The sequence below is a fragment of the Dermatophagoides farinae genome, chromosome 2 (genome assembly GCF_024713945.1).
Source record: "Dermatophagoides farinae isolate YC_2012a chromosome 2, ASM2471394v1, whole genome shotgun sequence".
In the NCBI taxonomy this organism is placed as follows: Eukaryota; Metazoa; Arthropoda; class Arachnida; order Sarcoptiformes; family Pyroglyphidae; genus Dermatophagoides; species Dermatophagoides farinae.
In genome coordinates, this window is record NC_134678.1 from 7,692,264 (window position 1) to 7,718,713 (window position 26,450).

Genomic DNA, 26,450 nt, shown 5'->3' on the forward strand with positions numbered 1-26,450 from the left:
TAATAATGAAGTTGGTGATGATAAAATGAATGGAAAAAAAACAAGAGAAAAAGAAAAAATGTATCTCATCATCAAAATATAATGTCATGTGTGTGTGTCATTTCATCGTTTATCAATATACGAAAAAAAAAATCAAATGACAGGATAAAAAGATTTTCAGGTTATTGTTGTTGTTGTTGTTGTTGTTGCTGTTTTTCATTCATCATAGTTCAGCTTTTGCCTATGGAGAAAATAAAGTCTATTCAAATGTAAATATGTATGGAAATCTGATAACTTTTTCTCCACTTTTCTTTCCATTTTTAATGTGTAATGTCAACCCAAAAAAAAAAGCAAAATGACTGACAATCATGATGATGATGATCATGATATAAACAATCACAATTCGATGACCATGTGTCTTTTTTTTTGTTTAAATAATTTTGTTCCAAATAAACATCATTCAAAATGGTAACGTTTATTTATTGTCTATAGACTAGATACATTTTTTCATTTTCATTTTCATTTTTTTTTTATTCCTTCCATAAAAGTAACCATAAAAAAAATCCATTTTAAAAGATAATGAAAAACCACATTAACCATATTAATGATGATGATGATGATGATGATGATAAACAACAACATTGAGAAAAAAAAATGAAGAACAATCAATTACATAGAATTAATGGTGATGATAAACAGCAACGATAATAAAAAAAAAAATATTGGCTTTTGTGATTTTTAAATGTGAAATCCAAAACAAATTGAAATCAATCACAATCAATATCACTGATGTTTTTTTAAAAAAAAAAAAAAATTTATTGTTCCATCTCCTTCATTATTATCATCATTGAACATAATTATGAATCCACAACAAAAAAAAAGTCAACAACACTGTAAAAATTGTACAGAAAAAAACATACACACACACACACAATCATTATCATTAAGTATTGGCAATAAAATTTCAAAACATACAACTGTAGTCTTTATCTATATCTCCATGTTAATCAATGTTATTGTTTTGGATTAATTTGATTAACAATCATCACTATATATATAAATTGATTGAAACTTATTTATATGTTTATTGCCAATAGAACTGTTTGATTTTACTTACATGAACATTGTTCATTCAATCAATCAAAAAACACAAACATTCCCATTTGATGGTTAAGTGATTCTTGTTTTTTTTTTTTTTTTTGGTGTCTGGTTTCTGATTAATCTGGTTTTCTCCCCATTTGTATGTGTTTGATGGAATTATTTTTTGTTTTTTTTTTAAATTACAATTCTCTTTTTGAGCAAAAGAATTCACTGTCAGGAAATTACACCAGACACATTGAATTTTCGCGTTAAATCAATTAATTTTTTTTTTTTTTTGGTCGCATCATCCTTTCCATACACATCAAAAATAAACACTTTATCGTTTTCGTTGGCTAGGTATGATATGATTGATTGATTTCAAATAAATATATCTCACTATGACATAATCATAACCATTACATAGTATTTGGTCATAATGATTGTATCGATTATATTACCATTGATTATTGTATTTGGTTTGGCATCATCGACCACTATCACCACTGCTGACAATAATGATGATGATGATGGTATGAACACTAGATATATTCAATTATCAATTTCGTTATCATTTTTTTTGTTTTCAATTACATATAGTTATATTACAGAATAAAGTGGCCATACAACTTCGTCTCTATCCCGGATCATCGACAATAAAATTATTCAATCAAAATGTTGATAATAATGAACATATGAATCTTACATATAAAGTGTTTACACAAAATTTACTTGATAAAAAATCAACAACAACAACAACAACAACAACAAAATATTCACGCCTAATACCAGATCAATCATCATATATTCGGCAACCAGAATCTGGAATTGTTTACAATCCAAAGGAATTTGTTTCATTTTGGTCGAATATAACAACAACAGATGTTTCAAACACTGCATTCATTATTGAAATACGAATCAATAATAATAATAATGATGATGAAGTGCAACAGAATACTGTTAATGGCTACATAAGACCTTTTGATGCGAACGAAACAAATGGTTTTCGAAAAATTCCATTACTTAATTCATCTAGTCAAAATGTTGTTGGTGAAATTGAAGGTGAATTTTTTTTCCATTAATAAATCAATAACCAATTGATTGATTGATTTTTATTTTTTTCACTTTATTCCAGTCAATTATTTAATCATACGTCCAACAGGTGATGATTTCAATCCATTATCAGATCATTATATTTCAATCGATGATATCCAAGTTGCCGGTCATCGTGGTACCGGCACCGGTATACGTTATGATTTGTAAATGAATTTTTTTCTCTATATTTATTGCCATGTTTTTATGCTGAAAATTTTTTTTTCCCATATTTTATAGACCAGAAAAATTTATCGAGAATACGATATCAGCATTCAATTATGCATGTAAAAATGTAATGGATCTGATCATTTTTATCACAATTTTACATTTTTTTTTTTTTTTTTTTTTTTTTTTTGAAAAAAACCCACAGGGTGCACAAATGATTGAATTGGATGTACAATTATCATTGGATCGTATACCAGTCATTTATCATGATTTTGAAGTTCAAACAAATTTTATCAATGTAATTCAATTCAATTCAGTTTAGGCTTATTTATCAAGTGGTTATGATGATGAAATTTTTTTTTTTACACTAGCGCCATAAATGTAAGAAACATGAAATGATAAAAATTCCATTGAAAGATTTTTCATTACATTCACTTCAACAGGTAAAATTTTGTTTTTCGAGTTGATTCATTTTAATTTTAATTTTTTGTATTCTAAAATTAGATTTCAACCAATTTTATGCCACACGTGTCCAAAAATGTGTCAATGTTTTCACAATCATTTGAAACATTGGAACAAGTGCTGAATTATACTGATCCAAATTGTGGTATCGATGTGGAGATTAAATATCCATCACAGAAGAAAAATCTACAATATGAAAGTGAATTAGGTGTTGAATTGAATGAATATGTTGATCGAATATTGAACATTTTATTCAAATATGGTGGTGAACGGCCAATGTTTATAACATCATTTCATGCAGATCTTTGTTCAATGTAAATGAAAAAAAAATTGGATCAATGATTTTTTGGATTGATTAATAATTTTGTTTACCCCCAAAGGATTCGATTGAAACAGAATAAATATCATGTTGGTTTTCTAACATCGGCCAAACATTGGTCAACAGATCCTCGTGATTTTTCCATTGAATCAGCTGTAGCATTTGCACAAAGTATGATGATCAAAGCTATTGTACCGGTTGTCGATCCTATTTTGACATCAAAAACAACAACAAATGGACGATATAAATATATTGATTATGTTAAACAACGTAAACTTGGCTTATATCTTTGGGGAAATAAAATCAATAGCCATCAAATAGTAATGAATCTATTGGATAATGGTGTCGATTTGCTTATATTTGATCGGTAAGTTTTATTTCCATTTTGTCTCGATAAATGACGTGAGCAAAAAAAAAATCACTGTGTTAAATTATTTAGAACTTATATTTGTCAAGTTTGTTTTTTATTCGCAAAATAATTCTTTCTCTGTTTTTTCCCTTTTCGCCTTGAATTTGTGTATGAAAAAATAACCCGACCACACACACACACACACACAAATCAGCATCGATAAAATAATCAACGAAACGACATTCATTATTCATTGATAATGATGACGGAAGAAATTTTTTCCACGTTATTGTCTCACCCCCGATTAGTGATGTGTAGGGAGAAAACAAAAAATTTTTGAATTTACTCTTGAGTATTCAACACACACACACACACACACACACAACGAAAGTGTGTATTTTGAAAAATTTTGTCTGGTATATGTATTTAAATTATGAATAGTACTACTAAATAAAAAATTTTTTCCATTTTTTAAAACTTTTTTTCTCATTCTGTTTTTTTTTTTTTTTTTGATGACAAGCACATGTTTTTGAATTCTTGAGAGCTGATAAAAAAAAATGCAAAATTTTTAAAAAAATCTGATAAAATGTTTTTTTTTAAATACGTGCTGCCATCTATTGACTAAAATAATATCGGATTTTTTTTTTGACAATCATTTTTTACCATTTAGCTTGCACAGAACAAACATTATTCATTCGAAATCACAAAAGTAAAGTATGCCGCGTCTGTAATGTGATTAAAAAATTGGTTTATTTTTTGGTTTCTTTAGAAATAAAGAATTTCAAATTCAATGAAAATTCCACAAAAAAAAACAACAATATCAATATGTCCGTTTCGAAGATCGTGATTTTTTCGATGATTTTTGTGATGATGATTTCTTTGTCTTCCAACATTGTTTCCATAAATCAAAATAATAGACAATCAATGCAACGATGACCACTAGAAATATTATGGCAGCAATAGTGCCAATGAATTTCAATCCACCGGATTTTTCACCATCATCTGGCTTAACGGTTGTTGCTAATGCACCAACAGGAGTTACCTTTCCCAACCACATGATCATTGTTGTTGATATTGTGACCTTTTTTCAGCTTTTTCTTTACTTGCAATTTATATATCGGTTATTATTGAACAAAGAAAGAAAAAAAAAACGAAGTTCTTGGTAAGTACGAAAAATTTATTTACACAATGGAATATTTAAGCTTGAATTTTTGTTTAAAATTTAATTTTATTCAAATTCAATCAAAGAATTTGAATTTTTTTTTATATTGTTTTGAAAACAATCGAGTGTTAAAATATCAAAAATTTCACCATTTGTTGGCACGTTATTAATTGAACAACATAGTCACAAATTGTTTCGATCATATCAAAGGCAAATAGTTTTCATCTATTCAATTCGACCAGGTTGTTGACTAGAGAATGACTAGAATGTATGAGTATTGCGACAAATTCCACAGCCAAGTGCAAATTCTTGCCCAGTTGGTGGATGCTGTACATGTAATGGACATTCATCACAATCATCTATTGGTATTGAATGTGGTCCAACTGGACATTGTGGATATTCTTTCAGAGAGATCAATCGTTGAAAATCATCATGACAAGCATTGCAAAAATGTGTGGAACCAAAACAAAAATAAACGGCCACTGAACAACAGAAACGACATTTATATTCCAAGAAATCTGTACCATGTTTAGGGCAAATTTGTGCCTGTGTTACATCTGAACAGCTGCCACAAATCAATTCTTGTGGATTATAATTATTTCCATCATATTCGATATCACATCGTGCTTCACCACCATAATAGGCTTTTTGGCATTTGAAACAAAGATAATAAGAATATCTAGATAAAGCCGAAGACAAATATTTAAACTCAATAATAGAAATGTAAATTAAATACACTGACCTTTCCATAGCAAAACCAGTTGGATCTTGATAGAAACGAGCATTGGGTGCTGTGATTGCTTCACACTGTTTAAGACCTTCAAATTCCAATCTCATCAATGATTTTCTATGGACATCTTCATAAAGTTTATGTATCGGTTCCAATAATTCAGATAATGATTGATGATCAATCGGAATTTTACATATTGGACAAAGTGAAAATGTAAATGTTATACGGCCACCAGACCATCGTTTTTCCAATACAGTTTTGACACAATCATAATGAAATATATGATAACAAACAAGTTGTATGCAAGGTGCAGAAAAAAGTGATTCAGAAAAACAAATCATACACATATCATCACCATCTTGTTTTAGATCGCCTAAATGATAATATAAAAAATCAGATTAAGATTGATGTAAAATAAATTAATTTCAACGTACTTGTACATCCATTTAGACAAGGCAAACAAGGTGATTCATCACGTATACCACAACAAAAATGACCACAATTCAATGTACGCGTACATGCTTGTAAAACATGACGTTGACAATCTTCATTCTTGCAAATAATTTCATCATCAATCGGTTGATATTCAATACTACAGAATCGACAAATTCTTTGTTGATTATTATTATTTTGCATAAGCATACTATTATTATCCAATGTTTGATTATCACCATGTTCGGATCGATAATTATTTTGTCGAAATTCAATCATAATTTTCAATAATTTTAAATCAGCTACGATTAAAGAACGAAAAAATTTAACACGTCCACATCCTTCATGAATATCTACTTTTAATGAATCGCAATCATCTTTAAACATCTGAAAATCATAAACAAAAATAAAATGACTAAATTTATTAGCAACAATAAAAAAAAACTTACATGACGTTTATGGGTTCGCGTTTTCGCCGTATTCAAATGTAAAAATCGATCACAATCGATGCAAAGATGACCACAGATGTTACATTGAATGGAAGCAATTGTTTCACCATCATCATGATTATCACAGTAATGCTAAGGATGAAAAAAAAATTTTTTTATTCATTTTCACATTTATTTGACAAACACATTACTTACTTGTGAAGAAGAATTTCCATTTGTTTTATCGTCATTATGATGATTATGTTTATTATATAGATTATTTGTTGATAAATTTTCAACATCTTTTTCATCAATAACACACAATGATGCTAATGCCATCCATAGTAGAGATGATTCAATACATTTATCTGAATTTCGAATATTTTCATCCAATTCGGTTAATTTTAAAATATTTTCCACCAAACAATATCGTGCAATTTCACACCATTCTTGGCCAAATAATCCTGTACACATATCTTTGATTAGTCCAATAATTGATTGTCCGATTTGTTTACTTTGATTTCCTTTTAACCATCGTTTCTGTTGTTGCTGCTGTCTACCATCATAATTACAATCAATATAAATGGTATTCATTCGATAAATTGATTGCTCATAACGTGATGATGATGATGATGATGATGATCTATTGCCTTTAATCTTTATCTGTATGGTTAAAGATTTTGCGATACAAGTTAAAAATATATCCAGAATTCCAGTGAATGAACAATAATTATTATCATTATTCGTAGGTACACCATCACCGTCTAATAATTTTGCAAATATTTCTGGCTTGATGCGTGGAATAACACGTCGTATTAATGATAAAACTTGACGTTTTACACGATCTGAACTCGTATGCAATAATGTAAGTATATCATTCAATAATTCCAATTGTTCAGATAAATATTCACGACCAACATTTGATCCACTTAATGCCAATACCAATGATAATAATTCAAAACAATAGCAATCATTTGGAATTATAATTTCATTAGTTTCATCATAATTTTTTGCTTGATTTTCATTATTATTATTATTATTATTATTGTTTGATGATAATAATAACAACATAGTTTCCCATTCATCGAATACACGACGTGATTCATAATGTATTTCCTTTACAATATGGGTACAAACTTGTCGCTGTAATTCAGATAGTTTTCCTGATTGTGAAAATAATATTCCAACCATATGTTCACGTAAATTATTTTCATTATTCGAATATAATGATGTACGTTTTGTTTTGTCATTGTTGTTGTTATTATTCTCATTATTATTGAATGATTGGTCATTTGATAGTAATTTTCCAAAAACCTAAAAAACAAAAAAAAAGAATTTTTTAATAAATGTTAAAAAAACCGTATAGTTGAGTATGTATACCTGTGAAGTGAGTAAACGAAATACACGCAATGTTTCCAATTCACAATATGTGGTTTGAACCTGTCTAGAATTCAAAATCATAAAACGATTGGATTCTGGTAGCTGGTTGAGTGAATCATTAGTGTCAATGGTGGCCAACATTTTTATTTGCCGTACACGTAAACAAGGAAATGGTCCATTCATTTCGATTAGAATATAACGATCATCATTAGCATTGAATAGATCATAACTTTGTTCCGCACTTAATTCACATTGAAGCCAACCACAAAATTTTGAATCTACTTCAATTGTTTTAAGTTTTTCATATTCATTAATTGTGGCATTAAGGAAATTGTTCGATTCAGGACAATTATTTCGTAACATTATTGCAGAATCAGCAATTTTATTATCACCACATATTTTCCACGAAATATGACTAATACGATATTCTAAATCACGTGTATTATCCACATAAATACAAATGAATCGTAGATTTGCATTATTATCATTTTGAATTTGTTTTGCATAATCAGCATTTCTCTGAATATGAATGAATTTAATTTTATTACGATCTTCATTGCCACTTTCCCAGAATGTTTCAGTAGAATTATCATTAAGACTAGATATCATTGTATGTCGGCTTGATGTACGTAAATCAAACAAATGGCTTAAATCTTTCGTTATCATTACGGCCAATTCATTTTCATCTTTTGGCCAAGTGGAAACATTCATTTTTGATAAATCAGTATGGCAATGAATAAAATTATTATTATCCATTTCTATTGATGAACGTGTTAGTATTGTTGATATATGTGAGAAAACTTTACATTCATGTAAAAAATTATGATCATTGGATGTAAATTCCATACCAAAACATCTTATAGCCATACGTTGTAATGGTGATCCCATTGGTAATAATGGCAATAGATTAGAAATCGATCTCATCAATCGATGTAATGATTCACTGATCCAATGATTGGCCAATTCACCAGCCATTTTCAGATTATCGAATGGATGACGACAAACATCATCATGATTTCCATAGGATTTCAATGATTTACATTTTCCATTCTTATCAATGTTGTTGGTCACATCATCATTATTATTATCCAGAAATGTTTCAGAATCATCTTTGGGCAATAAAGAATTAACAAAAATCCACATAAGATCATGAATTGAATGTAAATTTGATGCATTAATCAATAGCCAATTAATTATGGCAAGTGCTAATGAACGATATGCTGATGAACACAACGAATATTTCACTAATAAATTATATGAATCAATATTGCTGCAAGTGAATATGAATTTTATGACATCTGAACAAATTAATTGTTGTTGTTGTGATTCACTTTCCATTTTTGGTTGAAATTTAGCAATCAAATCAATTAATTTTGACGATGGTTTACATAAGAATGGCATATTGATCTTTTGTTGTTTTGAATCCAAACATAATGTTTCATTACTTTTAATTGAATTTTTTGCCACCAAATCTGAGGATGATGATGAATTCGTTTGATCATAATCAGCTGGTTTTACAACTAAATGACATTTATTCAGACCATAATTTTGACCATGTTGATCATTCATACCAACAGATATTGAACGATAAAATTTTATCGGTTTTTTCTTCTTCATTTGAGCTGGTTGATGATGAGAATGAATTGATTCATTATTGCCAAAATTATCAAAACTACAAATATCTGGCGATAGCAAATGTTGATGATCATCATCATCATCACAAATTATTGCTAAATCCGATAATCGATTCTCTTCGGCTAATCGTTGTTCATAAATAGATTTTCGTATACTGCGATCATTTAGTAGATGAATGGGTAAAATAGTATTGGTGATTACGGTAAATTGATCGAATAAATTTCGATTTAAAATTTCCGTTGCTAATGGAATTTTATCCATACCCATCGCTGTAGCCGATGTGTTTCCATCATTAGACGGCGTTAACGATAGTAGAAAATCGACATTGGCCATTAATGATTGATAAAGATTATCGGTCGTTTGTTTGGCCCATATAACAGTATCTTGTTTCATATCATTTTGAGAATTTTTATTCAAATCCATACTGGTTGTTTCATCACATTCACATTGTTGTTTGTGCGTTTGGGTAGTGATTAATAGATCATCACTTTGTCTATTGTATAATTGTTGCTTCGAATATTTATCTTCATCGGGTTTTTCATCATTATTTACCAATAATTTTAATTCTGTCAATTTCGATGTCACAACCAAATTTTTATGATTTCTTATGGATGAAATTTGCCGCAAACATTCGGTGGATACAAATTCCCAGATTTGTAAAAGATTAATTAGAATTTCTGGTATGGTTCCTGTTTGTTCATCATCGTCATCATCATCATCATCAACTGTTGGTGTTTGGTCATTAACATCTATAATCATGTTATTATCATCATTTCGGTGATGATTTTCATTATTATCAACCGAATTTTGAATATTATTATTATTTTCAAGAAAATTTACATTCGAATTTACATCCGATGTACGATATAGGCTAATCAATTGACTAACTTCAACTGAATGACGAAATATTATCTTTTGATGGCGACGATCAACATTTTTTTCCCGTAATCCACGATCAGTGGTACGTCTAATTTTGGTCTTTGCATTATTTTGTGGTTGTTGTTGTTGTTGTTGTTGTTGTTGATGTTGTGAATTGTCTTTGGTCAAATCAATTTGATTTGATTGTCGTATAAAATCTTTAGTAATATCAGCATTAAATTTTAGATACGAAGCAGCCGTTAGAAAATCATTAAGAATTCCTTCATGCCATATGAATGCAGCAAATATGGCTCGTATACATTGAGCAGAACGATTTGAAATGGCCATTCTTATTGGTAAATCACACGTAGAATCATTATGATATTTATTATTATTATTACTATAATGATGATGACATTGATTTTGTCCACCATTTTTACAATCTTTCTGTTCATCAATCATGATGGTCGAAGTTAGATAATTTTGTTGAATATTATTTTGTAGATAAATTAAACCATCGATACTTTGTAATAATAACCATGCTTCTAAATTATTATCAAATACCGATGATGATCGATATAATGTATTCATATATAATTGTAATGAATCTTGTGATAAACGTATCCAGTAACCAAATTCATTTTGGACAATTTCAACAGCATAAACAATATCATTCAATGGTATAATGCCAATAATAATTGATATATCATCTAATGATGGCCAATTTCGAATTATATGGCCATCATCATTATTATCACACATTATCACCTGAAACCAGCCAGGTACAATTAATGATTCAATTGATAGATATTTAGATTTGTTTCTACCACCATCATCAACATCAACATCACCATCAGTATCATTATCATCATTATTTAATTTATCTTCTGAATCGATAGCCATCAATAATGTACGATTAAAATGTTTATTAAATTGTAATGCCCATGCTTCTGTACGCATTGTAAATGTTGTTGCTGATGAATGTTTCATATTATTATCAATAAATTGTTGTTGTTGTTGCTGTTTATTATTTGTTATTGATGACATTATCATTGTATTATTGTCGTCAGCATTTTTTGATTCTTGAAAATTATCAATCATATAGAAATCTTTTGGATTATTATTATTCGATAATTGATTTTTGCAAAGTAATTGACCACCAACAATGGCGATAGCATTATTATTAGTTGTTGTATTACCATCACAAATTGATATTGTATTCGAAGTTGAATATGCTTGTATACTTTCATTTGATAATCGAACCCAAATGCCATCATCATTTTCTAATTGATCAATAATTGTTAATAGACCATTTATCGATATAATACCAATCTGTTCCGATTGTAATGATGGTAATGAACGGATACGAAGTCCAGCACTATCTGAACAGATGAATTTTCTTATCAAATGTTTCATTGGATAATTTCGGACATTTTCTCGTAGCTTAAAAAAATCCTGACTATTCGATATTCGATTATGATCCTTATGTTGATGATGAATGATTGGCTGAACATTATTATTTTTATATGAAAATTTTGAATCGTCAACACAATTATTCACATTTATAATGACGGAATTTTCACTTTTTTCACCATCAACCATCATTTCAATTCGATATGAACCAATGGATGTAGGAGACCAACAAGCCAGATAATAACCATTATTAAATGATTGTAACGTTATGGTCGATAAATCATTAGAGGATGATGAAGCCAATTTATCTTGGGGTTTTTTCCCGTGAAACAATTCTGCTGGACATTCCATTCTTAATTCTTCTAATGAATAATTTTCAAACATTTTCATCATCGTTATTGAATGATATCTTGTTTTATCTTTTACAGTAATCTGATATTGATTTTGTGAAATAATTTGTGAAATTGACGATGTTGATTCATTTGGCAGAACAGTTGATTCTGGTTGATTTACAATTGTATCATCAATTAATAATGACGATGATGATGAATTGAATGAAATGAAACGAACTTGAATTTCAATACATGCATTCGGATCGTAAGCAATTTCTTCATGTTGATCACGTGTAAGAATTTTGATTAAAATTTTTTGACCAACTTTTATAGTACATTGATTAATATGTGATTGTGATATTGATTTGACAAACAATTCATAATTACAACGATGACATAATTTTTTCATAAGATTCACCATCGGATTCATTTCAATTAACAATTGATAACATTGTTGACAATATTCATTATTATCATTGATTATAATATTCATTAGGCAAGAATTTGGCAAAATAAATGCTTCATTTTGTAACCATAATGCTAATCTTGCACCAGATGTATCAATATTCAGTTGAATGAAATCATCTAAAAATGGATGAATATTTGGTTGAATATTATTGAAAAGATCATCGATTGTTTTGATTTTTGTCAATAAAGATGGTTCTATATCGAAACCTTTTTGAAGTAAATTGGAATTTTCTTCGAAAATTTGTTCAGCTTGTTTCAAGTCAGATTCAGAATATTTCTTGACGATAAGCTTGTCTTGATGTTTATCTATAATGGAATTTTCCAACATTATTTCCATTGGTGAACAATTCATCAATGAATCAATGATAGAACCAAATAAATTGATTGTATTACATTCAAACATTTGTATCATATGATCAATATAGTAAAACATTGTATGTTGATCGAGATTTTCAAAATTCATTAAATCATTAACTGATTTCACTCCAGGTAATTCATAACCAATTATTTCAGCTTTGAAACCATAATTTGAATCTACAATCGATGAATGTACATAATCGGATGATGTTTTCAACATCAATGTCATTTCATTACCAGGTATAAATAAACAATGAGAACCATTTTTAATTTTTTCTGGCGAAAATTTTGATTTTTCAATTTTATCATTCATATCATTGAAATCTTTACAACTAAAACGATGGTAAATAGGTGATAATAAACTTGTTGATCGATCATTATCATCATTATTTTTATAATCAAAATTAATGTTGAAATTTTGCAGATATTCTTTCGGTATGTAAATCTAGATAAATAAATAAAAAAAAACAGAGATTTAGTTTCATGATAAAACAACGGCGCTTACCTCAAGATAATCTTCTGGTTGTGCAGTACAACATTTTCGATCAAATTCTATGGTCATAAATTTTATATTTGGTGGAAAACGAATCAAATGACTAGTAACAGTGGCTGATTTATAAGGATGGTCAGATTCAACAATTATATGATGAGTATTTTCACGTGGAAATTTGTTTTTCAATTCATGATAATGATTTTGAAAATTTTTATGATCAAAATGTTCATGTATCAAACGATTCAGGCGGGAAATCAATTCGATTAGATTACGTAACGAAATGGCTAATATATGCAGACAACTTGGATGAAATTTTAACATTTTCATATAAATCATTGTGATTGGTAGAAATTCACGAAAAAATATCGAATCAAATATTTGATTTAACAATGTTAAAATTTTCCAATCAATAAATGTTGTTGTTGTTGTTGATGATATATGATTATTATTGAAAGATTTATCATCATTTGAACCACTATCATCCGATTCACAGGTCGATGATTGATGCGTACCATCGATGATGGATTCTTTGGTAGTTTTATTTTCAATACTTTCAATTAATGATCCAAGTAATTCTTTACAATTATCAATAGCCATCAGAAACATTAGAATAACGCTTTTGTGTGCTTCATTTACATTGAACATGTATGAATTATTGAATGAATGTTGTTGTCCATATGTCGATTTCAATGATGATGATGATGGCGGTACATTATAATACAATATTTGTGGTATTTGACCACGATTTAAATTCGTTCCATTTTTACTTAATGAACAATCCATAAATGTAAATATGGTATCATCATCACAACGGACTTGTGCTAGGCCCATATCACCACTATATGAATATTGGCTATGATTTTTAAAAACCAATGCATATTTAACATTCACCAATAATGGTATTGGACGTTCGAAACGAATTTCACATAAATCATTCAATAATCGATTATTACAATGATTATCATCTTGATAATAAACACCGGATATGGTGGCAATTTTTTTCCATTTAAAATTATTTTCCATACGATTATCATCGAATGCTTGATCCAACAATTGTAGCTGATATTTAAATTGTGCAACGGTCGATGTATATACTCTTACGCCAGATATGTAGATATCTGGTTTATTTATGGAGAAACAAATAGCCTCTGGTGATCCAGAACCAGTATTCCAACATTTTGTTGATGATCTTCGACAAAATCTTGATGGTGTTGAAAATTCATTCTGTGGTTGAAACAGATTTTTTCGTTCATTATTATCTGATTCCATACTGATAAAACCCATTGTACAAGCATGAAATTCGCTAATAAATTTCAGCATTAAATCACAAATAGAATTGACCAGTTTTTGTTCATAAATATTTCGTTGTTGTTGCTGTTGATGATGATGATTAATGTTGAATGATTCAAAAGTTGTTGCCATTGTTGTTGTTGTTGTTGTTGTTGTAGTGGTTGTTGCTGTATCCAATGAATCTGGATCCATCTGGATAATAGATGTATTCATTGGATATGTAGACGAAATACCCGGATTAAGTAGATTAAAATTTTTCAAACATTCATCATTATTATCATCATCATTGATGTTTGACGATAATGTTGGTGATGAAGTTAATGATGATGAACTTGAGCTTGATGATGAATCATGAATTTCAGCTGTACAATTATTTAGTTGTTGATAATTATCATTATTATGACATTTATCGATATTAATCGATTGTGATGATGGTTGATTCACAATCGCAATAGTATCACCCAATTCATTATTGAATGATTCGATTGATAATCGCAATGGTTTCACAATAATTTCAAGCATTTTTTCATAAATAAATTTACAATTATAATCATTACCAAGATAATTTGTTTCAAATGAATATAAATAAGTCAATTTTTCAGCAATTTTCTGATAAATTAAATCCATTTGATGATTATCAATTGTAGAATTCATTTCAAATGAATCATATAGTGATCCACGAAATATTGGAAAAAATGATGTTAATCGATTGTTGGAATTTAATGTACCAAATGATTTAGCTATAGCTGATAATAGATAAAGCTGTTTATCAGGAAATAATGGCAAATTTTTAATGATCGATTTATCCGATGATAATGATGATGATTGATGATCGATTGATGATGGTATTGCAAGCAAATGACATAATATACTCCATTTAAGTTGACCAGTTGGATAAAATTCTTGTGAACATGATTGAAATGTTTGATAACATTCATTATGAAAAAATATTTCCATACTATTCAATGTAGATAATTTAGCACGAATCATATTATTACGATATTTATTATGATTATTATCATTGATGACAAGTTGATGATGAAATTTTTTCGTCAAATATCCCGATAAATCGATAGGATTTTGAAGAATTTCACTCAATAATGTACAAACATCGTATAATGAATGTGCAATCTTTTTATATTCATCATAATTGTAATGGAGAAATTTACGCAACTGAAGATAATGATCATTGATAATAGTCGTATTGCCAGTTTTACGTTGAAAACCACCGCTATGTTCATTATTCGTAGGCATTAATATCCGTACATAGATACGTAATAATTCAAATCCAAAACAAGCAACATAAAGATTTCGACGAATTTGCACAATAATGTGATCAAATTTCTCCAAAATTTTTTCATCATCAAAACACGAAAAAATTTCATCAAATCTTGATTGATGTAACAATGAATGTCTTAATAGATTCCAAAGATGTTTGATAATAGCAATAATTGAATCCAAACATGTTGAATTGATTCGAATGACAAAATCTTTTGACACTGTAAATGGTGAACCTTCATCATCGATACTCAATGTTGGAAAATTCAATGGATTATTGGCACCAATTCCACTACCATATTGATAAGATGATGATGATAATTCATTTGTTTTAAGTTGTTTATAGAATAATGTTGGTATTTGTCCAGAATTTACATCCGTTCCATTATTGGATAATTTTGATGATTTAAAATGAAACATAACCTGATCGGTTGTACATACGAATGATTGACCATTTGAACCACAATCTGAACTACTGCCATTAATTGTTGCACATATAACATACCAACGATTTGCATGTATTAATAATGGTTCATCGAAAAATATTTGATATTTTTGCCGTGGTAAACATTCATAATGTATGTTATCTGTTTCACTCAAAAGATCACCATCACGTTCAATTTCACTTGAATCGAAACCAATATCAAACACACGTATCTGTACATTATATTCACCACGACCACCATATAGGCCAATACCACCAAGTATGATATCACAATCAGTTGAAAAACGAATAGCTTCCATACTGTTTTGTGGATAACCCCAACCACCACCATAATCTTCGAAACGACAAACTTGATAATATTCTTCAGGTGATAGATTTTTTATAGCCCATAAATTTGTCATTTGATTCAATTTATCATCCACTGTCAATCCCATTAGATGTGTATGCGTTAATGATACCAGTGATGAGAATAATTCCAATGCAAGTTGTTCAGATGTTTTTTTCAATAAACAATTATCAGATAATGGGATGGAAATATCTGGCTGTATAACTGATGGCATATATTTCATCATACATTGTACATTCGATGAATCATTATTGTTATTCATTCGATTCAAATTAAGCAATGAAGTTGGTAACGATCCACAATGATGATGTTTAATAGATGTTTTCGTACGATCTTGAACAATTTTTTCAATTTTCTTTGAAATTTCCAATGAAATTAAACTATAACGGGAAAATTCATCCGTTTCCGAATTGAAAGTCCAAAAATTTTGATAAAATTTATCCACAAACATTGATGAGTATTGATTATAATTGATTGATCGGTTATCAATGATAATGCCAGATTTATATGATGTTGATTGCTGTTGTTTCAATATTGAACAAGTTCCATTCATACGTGATACAATCAATATATTTGAATTAAGATTATTGAATAAATTTTTGTTCATTGTCGAATTGTTCAATGAATCGATATCATTATTTTGGTTCTGTCGACAACAATACAAATGACGGCATGTTTTTTGTTGATGATGATTAATTTCACAATCACCTTCAACAACATCGATGTTAGTGGATGAATAATTCGGTGGAATCAATATTAAATTATTTTTTTCAGCTATCAATTTAGTTTTGGCAAACATTTCTGAACTCAATAGAATTTCATCATATTTTATGAATGTAAAATCACCTGAAGCCGTTATTTGTGTGGCTATTCTTCCAAATTCTGGTCCAATACGTGCCATTCGATCTGGGAATGTATTCCATTGAAATGTATTCAGATTACAAAGTTCATATGATTGACGGCCAAGTTGTCCTTGTTGATTATTACCAAATGTCAGTACTTCACCCAATGATGTAAGCAATACGGAATGATTTGAACCGGCTGCAATTTGTGTAATGTATCCTTGACAAACATATTCTAATTCAACTTTTGTAGGTTGAAATCGATTATGTAAATCACCTACACCAAGTTGTCCAAATTGATTTGAACCAAATGTGAATACTTCATTTTTATTGGTCAACAAAATTGAATGATGAAGGCCGGCAGCAATTTGTATGATCGTATTGGTCAAACTAAATGGCAGTATAGTCGGTGCTATTGAAGTCATTTTGGATTGACAATCAATATCAGATTCAACAAGTTCCAAATTGCTTAATTTTGAACTCCATAAACTACGTGATGATTTCGTGATCAAATGATCTTCATTAATTGATGTTTTACTATTTGGACAAATAGAATATGTTTGTGAACAAATTGAACATATTCCACAATTAACACAACCACTATTGCCATAGCCACAGTTACAGAATTCTTCTTTATTCACATCATCATCATTGACGATTGATAATAAGGGTGGACATTTTGAACCATTTTCAGTACAATTAAAACATCGTATACAACGACGTGATTTTCCATATATGAAAGTATGACCAGAATGGAATGTTTGTAATCGTGAATCAAGACTTGTTTTCAAACAAGCTTCATTCAATGATTTTGAAATTGATTTCATTTGATGATGATGATGATGATATGATGCAGATGATGATGATGGTTGAAAATTATTGATAAAACCACATTGGCCTTTGTTGGAAAATCCACTGGTTACAACTTGACCTTTTGTAGATAACAACAACATATGTGCTTTACCCAATACAATGGATTCAACTTTAAAATCTTTTGGTAGATTTGTCACTAAACCTTTCTGGTTTGAATGCTGGGAATCTTTACCAAATAGATAAAGGTCACCAGATTTAGTAATGATTGCACTTGTTCCATGATTACATGCAACGAATGATGGATTCGTATCAATTTTTGCTGCCAATTTTTTAATACGATTTGGTTTATAATTAAAACGACATACACTACGTGTTGATTGATCACCATCTTCACCACGTTTTGCAATGCCAACAAAAAATATGGTACCATCATCAGCTAATAATAAGGAATGATTACCATCATGACCGATTGCAATCTGTGTGATTTTCACCGGTTTCGGTATATTCAATAATGACCATTTATCATATGAATATAGATGACGTATACCGAGACTATGAGAATTTCCCGTATAGAATACTTTTCCTTGATTCGTTAATAGTAATGCAAAATCTTTTCCAGTTAGTAGTGTTGATAAATTTTTCAATTCAAAATAATTATTCGTTTCAATCAGTTTCAATGTTGGTGCCATCAGTTCATTTAAAGATTTTTTAACCGTTTTCTGTTTTTGTTGTTGTTGTTTTTTATTATAATTTTGATATGGAATCTGTAGATTATTATGTACAGAATGGCCACAATATGAATAACAAACGGATGATAAACGTACAGTAAATTCAGATGCAAGATTGAATGTTGTATTATGTTGTGATGATTCAAAATTTGCCGATTTAATCGGTTTCAATTCACGTACATGAAAATAATCATCTTGGATCACAGAAATTAATATAAGATAATCACCATCTGTTGCAGCTAATGTTGGTTTATTAAATTGAATATCCAATGCTGATGATGATGATGATGATGTTTTTCGTTGTTCACCATTATCACCGAATAATGTGATAATATTTTTAAATTTCAATGAACGTGAATCTACCTGTATAATTTGTTGTGTGGACCAATCTGAATCTGGTTTAACATATAGATCACCATTAATGTAGCCAATCCAACCACCATTACAACATTGCATATCCATTGATTGTTCACCAGATGTGATGAATTGATCATGATTTTGTAATGCTGAATACTGATTATGATGATGATGATGATGATTATTAATCATTTTCAATTGATTTGATATGTCTAATGTTATAGAATATATTTCTTGTCCCTGAGTTGTAAAATTATAACCAGAACCGATAATAAATATATGATTACAACGATATAGGAAAAGATGTTGTCCATCAAATGTTAACGATGTTTTGGAACATTTATTTGTATTATGTTTATTAATTGAATTTCTTTGATGATGAGAATGATTATGATGATGATGATGATGATGATGATAAACATAATTAATATGGAATGTTTCACATAATGATTGTATTGGAAATCCATAATGAGACCATTCTGGTACGATATGTTTACCCAATAAATATGAACATGTATGTTTATTCAATAAAATCATTATTTCCGGTATTTCAATTTCAAATCCAGATTGTGATGTTGCCGTTGTTGTTGTTGTTGTCGATGTTGATTGTTGTTGATGATAATGATGATGAGACTGAATAGCATTACATTCGATTAAAAGAATTTTAATACAATTCAATATTTTCCCAGTATCACCACTGGCTATTGATAATGTTATCAATGATAATAATGAAAGTTCAAGAATTTGTGAATGATAATTTTCATTCAAACGTATGGAATTTGTCAATGAACGGCCAATCGATGAATAAGACATCGTTATCATTGATTCGATTAGATGAAAATATCTTTCAATCATTGATGGTGGTTCATTTTTAAGACTTTCCGGTTTCAATCCTTGTAATAGATTATAAAGTGATTCTAATGATCGTATACATATTTTAGGATTTTGTTCATATGTATCTTTGATTATATCCAACACAACATTTAATCCCATTGAAATTGTTTTCGGTATATTTTTCACAGTACCATATTGTTGTTTGAATTCTTCATCGAATAATAAACGATCAACAAATGATTGTGGATTATTTGCATTTTGTGCAATTTGATTGATTAAATTATTATTGGCATTTAACATTGATGATTGACGATTGGTGACGTTTTGATTATTATGACTAGAACTAATTGAATACTGTTTTAAGAAATTTTGCCATATAAATGCCTGTTTAACAATGGAATATATTCGATGATAGGATGGATTTGTTGTAAATACAATAATTTTTTGTTGTAATAATGATGAATTATGATTATGATGATGATGATTATGATTTGTTTTTGTACATAATAATAATTTTGATGAATCATCACCATCATAATCATCGGCCAAATCATTTTTAGGTAAACCAATATTTGCAGTGGCAAAATTTTCTTCATTCGAATAATTATGAGCATTGAAATTATTGACAATGGCAAATTCATCATGAATTTGTATACGTCTTACGGCATTCTTTCGTCTCATCACACGTTTTCTTGTCAATTTATTGGCTAAAATAATTGATAAAAATGATAATTTTAATGCCCAATTCATTATCGATTCGTTATATTACCTTTATAAATGGAATTTGTACCATGATTATTGCTTTGTTGATCATCTTCAGATTTCATGACTAGAATTAAAACTGAGAGAATGTAACACAAAAAATTGATTGAAATCGAAATGAATCGATTAATCCATTGAGATCAAAATAATAATAATATCCAATGTTTTTTTAGCAAAAAAAAACCATCTCGAATTTTTGACAATTCGAATCACAACAAACAATCCATTGTAGAATATTCTATTCATGTGTATAAATAGAATGGCTATTCTGACAATAGATGGTTTCGATTATAAGAATATTCTATAACACCTCCATCTACATTCGCGCCATTCAATTATAATTGTAATTTTTTTTCGAATTCATTCGAACATATTCGAACATTTTTGTTTTTTGTTTTTGTTTCACTATCAATCATTATCCATCTTATTACATCGATTGCCTGAAATCAATGACAAACAAATTGATTTTGATAACCATGATAAATAAGGTAAGAGAAAATTTAGTGACATGAATGAATTTATTTTAAAATTTTCTTTTTTTTTCATTACCCACGCTTTCGCGCATATTTTTCTGCGCATGGTGATGCTGTTGTACGATTTTCGTTGTTGTTAATTTTTAAACCCATCTTGTAGCAATTATTTGAACTATCTGTTTGAATCGACGAAAAAAACCGCGCTTTAACCGTTTCATAATCCCGCCCACTATTCATTTGCCATTCATAAATTCAATAATTCAATAATAATTTGATTTTTATTCGATATAAAAAAAACATAAAGTTAGAAATAAAATTATAATTGATAATGATTTTTTTAGTTTTCAATCCGATGGAAAATAATCTATTCTTTATTACCATTCGGATATTGCCTGTCTATTTTCATTTTACTACTTTCATCTGATTTTAAATAATTTCTCCAATTATCTTGTTCCGATTGATGTTATTCCATCATTGATTCATTTTGCAGTCATCAACATTGTCCGTATCTTGTAATGAGGCTTTAATTGCCATTTCAATTTGTTCATTTTCTTCATAAGGACTTGGCTGTTCAAAAAAAAAATCAAACATTAGCGCCGAGAATCTTCTTTATGCACTGTAAATTACTTTTTGATAATTTTTATACGAAATACTGAGATTATTTACCACAACCGACAACGATGATGTTTGTGATATTTCTGTTGGTGATGGATTTTTATTTAAGAATTTATCAGAATCTATTTCATGCCAAAAGATGATTTTTTCAACTATGATTATGAAATAAACACGAAGTTAAAGAGATTGAAAGTTTTTTGGTTTTTGAATATAATTACCTGCATGATAATCACCTATTTTTGAATTGGCGAATTGATCATCCAATTATTTTTGAATTGAAAAATAAAAGAATTATTATGAGATAATTCCTTAAGTTCTTTTTTGATATTTTTATTTGTTAATTCGGCATATTGCCACAGATTATGTTGATCAACTATGAAGATAATTGAATTAAAAATTATTATTTACCACATCATTTATAAAGCCAAATTACTTTTATGATCAATTTTCCAAGTATCACCAATAGCAAATATCAACCCATCATTCGTTTCAAAGTTTTTCACCTATATTTATAATAGATTTTGGTTTATTATTTATCGATAAAATTCTAATCAATTCACTTACTTCTAAAAACGTTCCATCTTCATTCAGAATTTCTCTGAGGATTTTTTTATTCGTTGGAAATGGGTGATCTGTTACTGGAATTGATCCATCCTTTGCTAAAATAAAAAGAAAGATATATTGAATATATCAAACTTATACATTTCATTTAACATGCCTGTTTTTTGAGGTCCAGTGACTGAACCTCCTGATTTAAATGTGATACGGAATAACCAATATTCACATAATTATTGGACATCCGAATTAAGCACTTTAAGTGCCAATGCTTCCGTTCAAAACGTATGGCTAAATACGGAAGCAATGGACCATAGAACTCGATCATTGCCGTGTAATGCTCCGCGAAATGTAATTTCGCGGTTCGAAAATGAGGCATGCATAGCTGAAATTAGGTATTTAATTTTTTAAAGTATTTGTAAAAATATTTGAGACATATACATACCCTAACCAAATTTTTTAATTCATGCTCAAATTCGTTCATATCAAATGATGAAGGAGAAAAAATTTTATGAATCACTTTTCTAAAGCAAATATACAATTCTGGTGGTGATTCAATCCATTCGGGAAAAATTTCCACCATTCGGTTGATGAATTCCAATTTCTGAAATTCAATTTGCAAAAGAAAATTATATTTTGTTCAAATACAATGAATGAAACATACTTGAGCTCCCTTTCCTTTCAAAGAAAAATCATCTTTGATTTTTAGTGGACCATTTATCCACTTGATTTGTTTGATAATTGTTTTAATTTGAAGTCTCGACATTGATACTGATTTTAGCAGTATTTGGGCAATTTTTGGCCCAAATCCTTCCACGATGTCGTGAAAAAGATCGGGTGGTGAAACTTGGAATATGTTTACACCAAGCCCATCAAAACATGATTTTTTTTTATACCCAATGGGCTTTTATATTTTTTGTTGGATAATTTTCTCAATTCCTCTTTATAGATGCTAGAGAAAATTATATTGCGAAAATTATTTTTATATATATTGTTAGCAAAAATTATATTACAAGTTATTTATAGCAAACCTCATTGAATTTTGCAGATTTAACTGTCTAACTTCGTAAATACCAGTCTGCAATTCATTGTTTGTTAAGCCACAGTAACTTGAAAAGATAATTTTCAATTTCATAATCTGAAAAATCATAAAGTTTAGCTTACCGGCATATAAAGCCCTTTGAAAAATTGCGTTTCATCCCCAACATTTCACAAACGCCAAGATTGTCACCCAGCACAAAAGCGAGGCAAACACCTAGTGTTATTTCGATGCCATTATAGTTGACAGTTAATCCATTCTCCTAAATGTTAAAATTTTAAAACCAGAAATTGTTAATTTATGTTACAAGAGCTCACCATTAGTTTTTTAAGGTCTCTTCGCACTGGACTGAAAACTTCGTACAAGTCCGAAATGTTGGACCTTTCACAAAGCAAAACTAATGGAATTTTATCGTTTTTGGTGTTATAGATTGTCGAGTTATCCGTGTCCATATAAAGGGCGAACAATTTACGTTCAGCACCTCCAATCGGATTGGATACACCAAAATCATCCCCGGATAATACGACCCTAATTTTGTTTTGGAAACCATTCTTCCGAACGTATTCTGACAAATATTCTTGCTTTTCATCAAGAATATTCCGGATAAGAATGTCGTTGATTACGTATTTTTTCAACACTTTTTCGATACTATTATAATAATATTTTTTACCATCTGCAAATAAATAGAAATATTAGTTGTAATTTGCATTTAACATTTTAAAATTACTTGTCAATTTCAATTCTTCTGGTTTTATGTATGATGGCAGTTGTTCACAGAACTTTTTTTGAAGATATGTGGAATTAGCAAATTTAGTCATAAAATTTTGCAATTTTTGACTTATACTGTCTAATTCAAACATATTTTTATATGATTCGTGAAATGACGAAATGGCTTCTTTCGTCATGTGAAATTTCAATCGACACTTGTTTATCGATTTGCAGAATTCGATGAATTTCAAATACAATTCTGATGGCAACTCGTCTTTGACGATGTCAAAAAACGTTCTTCCGAGTTCGAAGTCTTCATGATTTACTGCTGGCTCATAGCCAGTGGAATTCCATACTACTTCTGAACTGGATTCTGTTTCTTCACTATCATCGTCATAATCATCATCATTGTCATCATCATCATCATCATCATCATCATTGTCACCATCATCATTGTCATCATCATTATTGTAATCATTGACATCATCATCATTTGTAGGCAATTGATCGACATTAGTATTATCATCATCATTGACAGCATTGACATTATCATCATTGGCCGGAAATTGATCAACATTAATATTATCATCATCATTGGTCAGAAATTGATCGACATTAATATTATCATCAGCATTTGTGGCCAATTGATCGACATTAATATTATCATCAGCATTTGTAGCCAATTGATCGACATTTATGTTATTATCATCATTAGTAGGCAATCGATCAACAACAAGAACATCGTGATCTTCATTTGATGGACCAACGAATGATTCTCTAGAGCATCGTAGACAAGATGTAATGAAAAATTATATAAATAAATTGTCTACATTTACACTTACGGATGGTGATCACATAAATGATAATATAGATCATTGTAATTGGCGAAAAATGTGCCATGTTCAGAACAATTGGCCGATTCAATGATCCCCTTTCGCAATTTCTTGCATTCAATAACCAGTTCATGGCTGGGATCGAATTTTCGTTTTTGTGCCGTCTACAATACGATTATCGAAAAAATTTACACAATTTTGTTTGAATTACGTATTTTAGTCGTAACTTACTGGTTTTGAATTTGTTTTCAAACAATTAGCCCGTTCCAGATCTTGTTTCAGTTTCATTAAATGAAACTCCGGCATCTCTGTATTTGAAATTGATGTCATGTGATTATTGATTCGTTCCCAAGAATCAATATCAAGCTTTTTAGACAATAGTATAATTCAAAATACAATATTTCAATACAACAATTAAATTTTTTTTCAATATTGCAACACACCTCAAAACAAATTGTTTCATTTTTCTCGGCAATTCCCCACATTCTTTGAATTAGCCGAGAATAAGCGGCGATTATTTGCGCTCTTGGCTTCTTGCAAAGAATCTGTTCGCTTATTTTGACCAAATTTTCGCGAATGTATCGCTTGTCATTATTTGACAATTTGTCCATTTTTCCAAAAACTGGAAAAAAATTCAATACGAAAGGAATAAAACATTGAGCGTGTCAATCGCTAAAGAATTACAACTTACAATTATGTTTCAAATTATTTATTAATAATAATATTGAAATTGAAATTAATTAAAATTTGATGAATTGGATGAATTGATTAATAAAAATGCAAAATGAAAAATACAATGATTAATCAGAAATCAATTTAACAAGCTGATACAATAAAATTTATTTTCCACGTATAAATTTCATTGTATGAAAAAATGAAAAAAATCGAATTTTTTAACAATTTTCCACGTATAAATTTCATTGTATGAAAAAATGAAAAAAATCGAATTTTATTGAAAATGATTTGGACTTAGAAAATTTTTTGAAAATTTTATTGAAAATGATTTGGACTTAGAAAATTTTTTGAAAATTTTATTGAAAATGATTTGGACTTAGAAAATTTTTTGAAAATTTTATTGAAAATGATTTGGATTAGAAAATTTTTTAACAATGATTTGGACTTAGAAAATTTTTTGAAAATTTTATTGAAAATGACTTGGACTTAGAAAAATTTTTCAATTTTTCAACCGATGTCTTTATTTAAATTCAAAAAATTTAATTTTGTCCTGTTCATAAAATCGATGACTATTCATAAAGAGATACAGTCGAAATTTCGTTTACACATTCCAAGTTCATAATTGTAACTTTATAAGTATAATTCATTACGTGCGAGGATGCTGAGCGTCGATGGCATTTTTCCTTTACTTTAGCGCTGTACCACTGCTTTTATTTTTCTGTG

The 26,450-nt window shown here is 29.1% G+C and overlaps 2 protein-coding genes and 1 long non-coding RNA gene across 8 annotated transcripts; 1 reads left to right on the top strand and 2 right to left on the bottom strand.

Moving 5' to 3' along the window:
- The first annotated feature begins 1,063 nt into the window (after positions 1-1,063).
- LOC124500122 (glycerophosphocholine phosphodiesterase GPCPD1-like) lies at positions 1,064-3,923 on the top strand. Of its 5 annotated transcripts, none has more exons than XM_075735607.1 (11): positions 1,065-1,219; positions 1,298-1,416; positions 1,484-1,589; positions 1,657-2,118; positions 2,192-2,315; positions 2,389-2,443; positions 2,522-2,614; positions 2,688-2,759; positions 2,821-3,092; positions 3,159-3,464; positions 3,661-3,923. In XM_075735607.1, exons 3-11 carry the CDS (start codon positions 1,496-1,498, stop codon positions 3,701-3,703), a joined length of 1,521 nt encoding a protein of 506 aa, XP_075591722.1. In that variant the 5' UTR covers positions 1,065-1,219; positions 1,298-1,416; positions 1,484-1,495; the 3' UTR covers positions 3,704-3,923. The 5 variants fall into 5 exon arrangements, with proteins under 5 accessions (XP_075591723.1, XP_075591722.1, XP_075591721.1 ...); XM_075735609.1 differs by having other exon boundaries at positions 1,073-1,219; positions 1,285-1,416; XM_075735610.1 differs by having other exon boundaries at positions 1,073-1,219; positions 1,396-1,416.
- Positions 3,924-4,607: 684 nt separating this feature from the next.
- hiw (MYC binding protein highwire) lies at positions 4,608-21,017 on the bottom strand. Its single transcript, XM_075735611.1, has 8 exons — positions 20,837-21,017; positions 13,147-20,774; positions 7,579-13,086; positions 6,415-7,512; positions 6,220-6,351; positions 5,773-6,157; positions 5,351-5,711; positions 4,608-5,287 (listed from the first exon to the last, which is right to left on the bottom strand). Exons 1-8 carry the CDS (start codon positions 20,892-20,894, stop codon positions 4,870-4,872), a joined length of 15,588 nt encoding a protein of 5,195 aa, XP_075591726.1. The 5' UTR covers positions 20,895-21,017; the 3' UTR covers positions 4,608-4,869.
- A 517-nt stretch (positions 21,018-21,534) lies between these two features.
- LOC142597341 (uncharacterized) lies at positions 21,535-22,431 on the bottom strand. Of its 2 annotated transcripts, XR_012832090.1 has the most exons (4): positions 22,351-22,431; positions 22,136-22,290; positions 21,930-22,069; positions 21,535-21,869 (listed from the first exon to the last, which is right to left on the bottom strand). It is a non-coding gene; the product is annotated as an uncharacterized LOC142597341 (long non-coding RNA). The 2 variants fall into 2 exon arrangements; XR_012832089.1 differs by having other exon boundaries at positions 21,535-22,069.
- Between the last annotated feature and the right edge of the window lie 4,019 nt (positions 22,432-26,450).

Bases quoted from the DNA above. Each gene is read 5' to 3' on its own strand.
- LOC124500122 (XM_075735608.1), top strand. From the start codon at position 1,496: ATGATTGTATCGATTATATTACCATTGATTATTGTATTTGGTTTGGCA. The intron at 1,590-1,656 runs GTATGAACACTA...AATTACATATAG, and splicing joins CAATAATGATGATGATGATG to TTATATTACAGAATAAAGTG. The intron at 3,093-3,158 runs GTAAATGAAAAA...TTACCCCCAAAG, and splicing joins CATGCAGATCTTTGTTCAAT to GATTCGATTGAAACAGAATA.
- hiw (XM_075735611.1), bottom strand. From the start codon at position 20,894: ATGAAATCTGAAGATGATCAACAAAGCAATAATCATGGTACAAATTCC. The intron at 13,087-13,146 runs GTAAGCGCCGTT...TTATTTATCTAG, and splicing joins AACCAGAAGATTATCTTGAG to ATTTACATACCGAAAGAATA. The intron at 5,712-5,772 runs GTACGTTGAAAT...ATTATCATTTAG, and splicing joins TTGTCTAAATGGATGTACAA to GCGATCTAAAACAAGATGGT.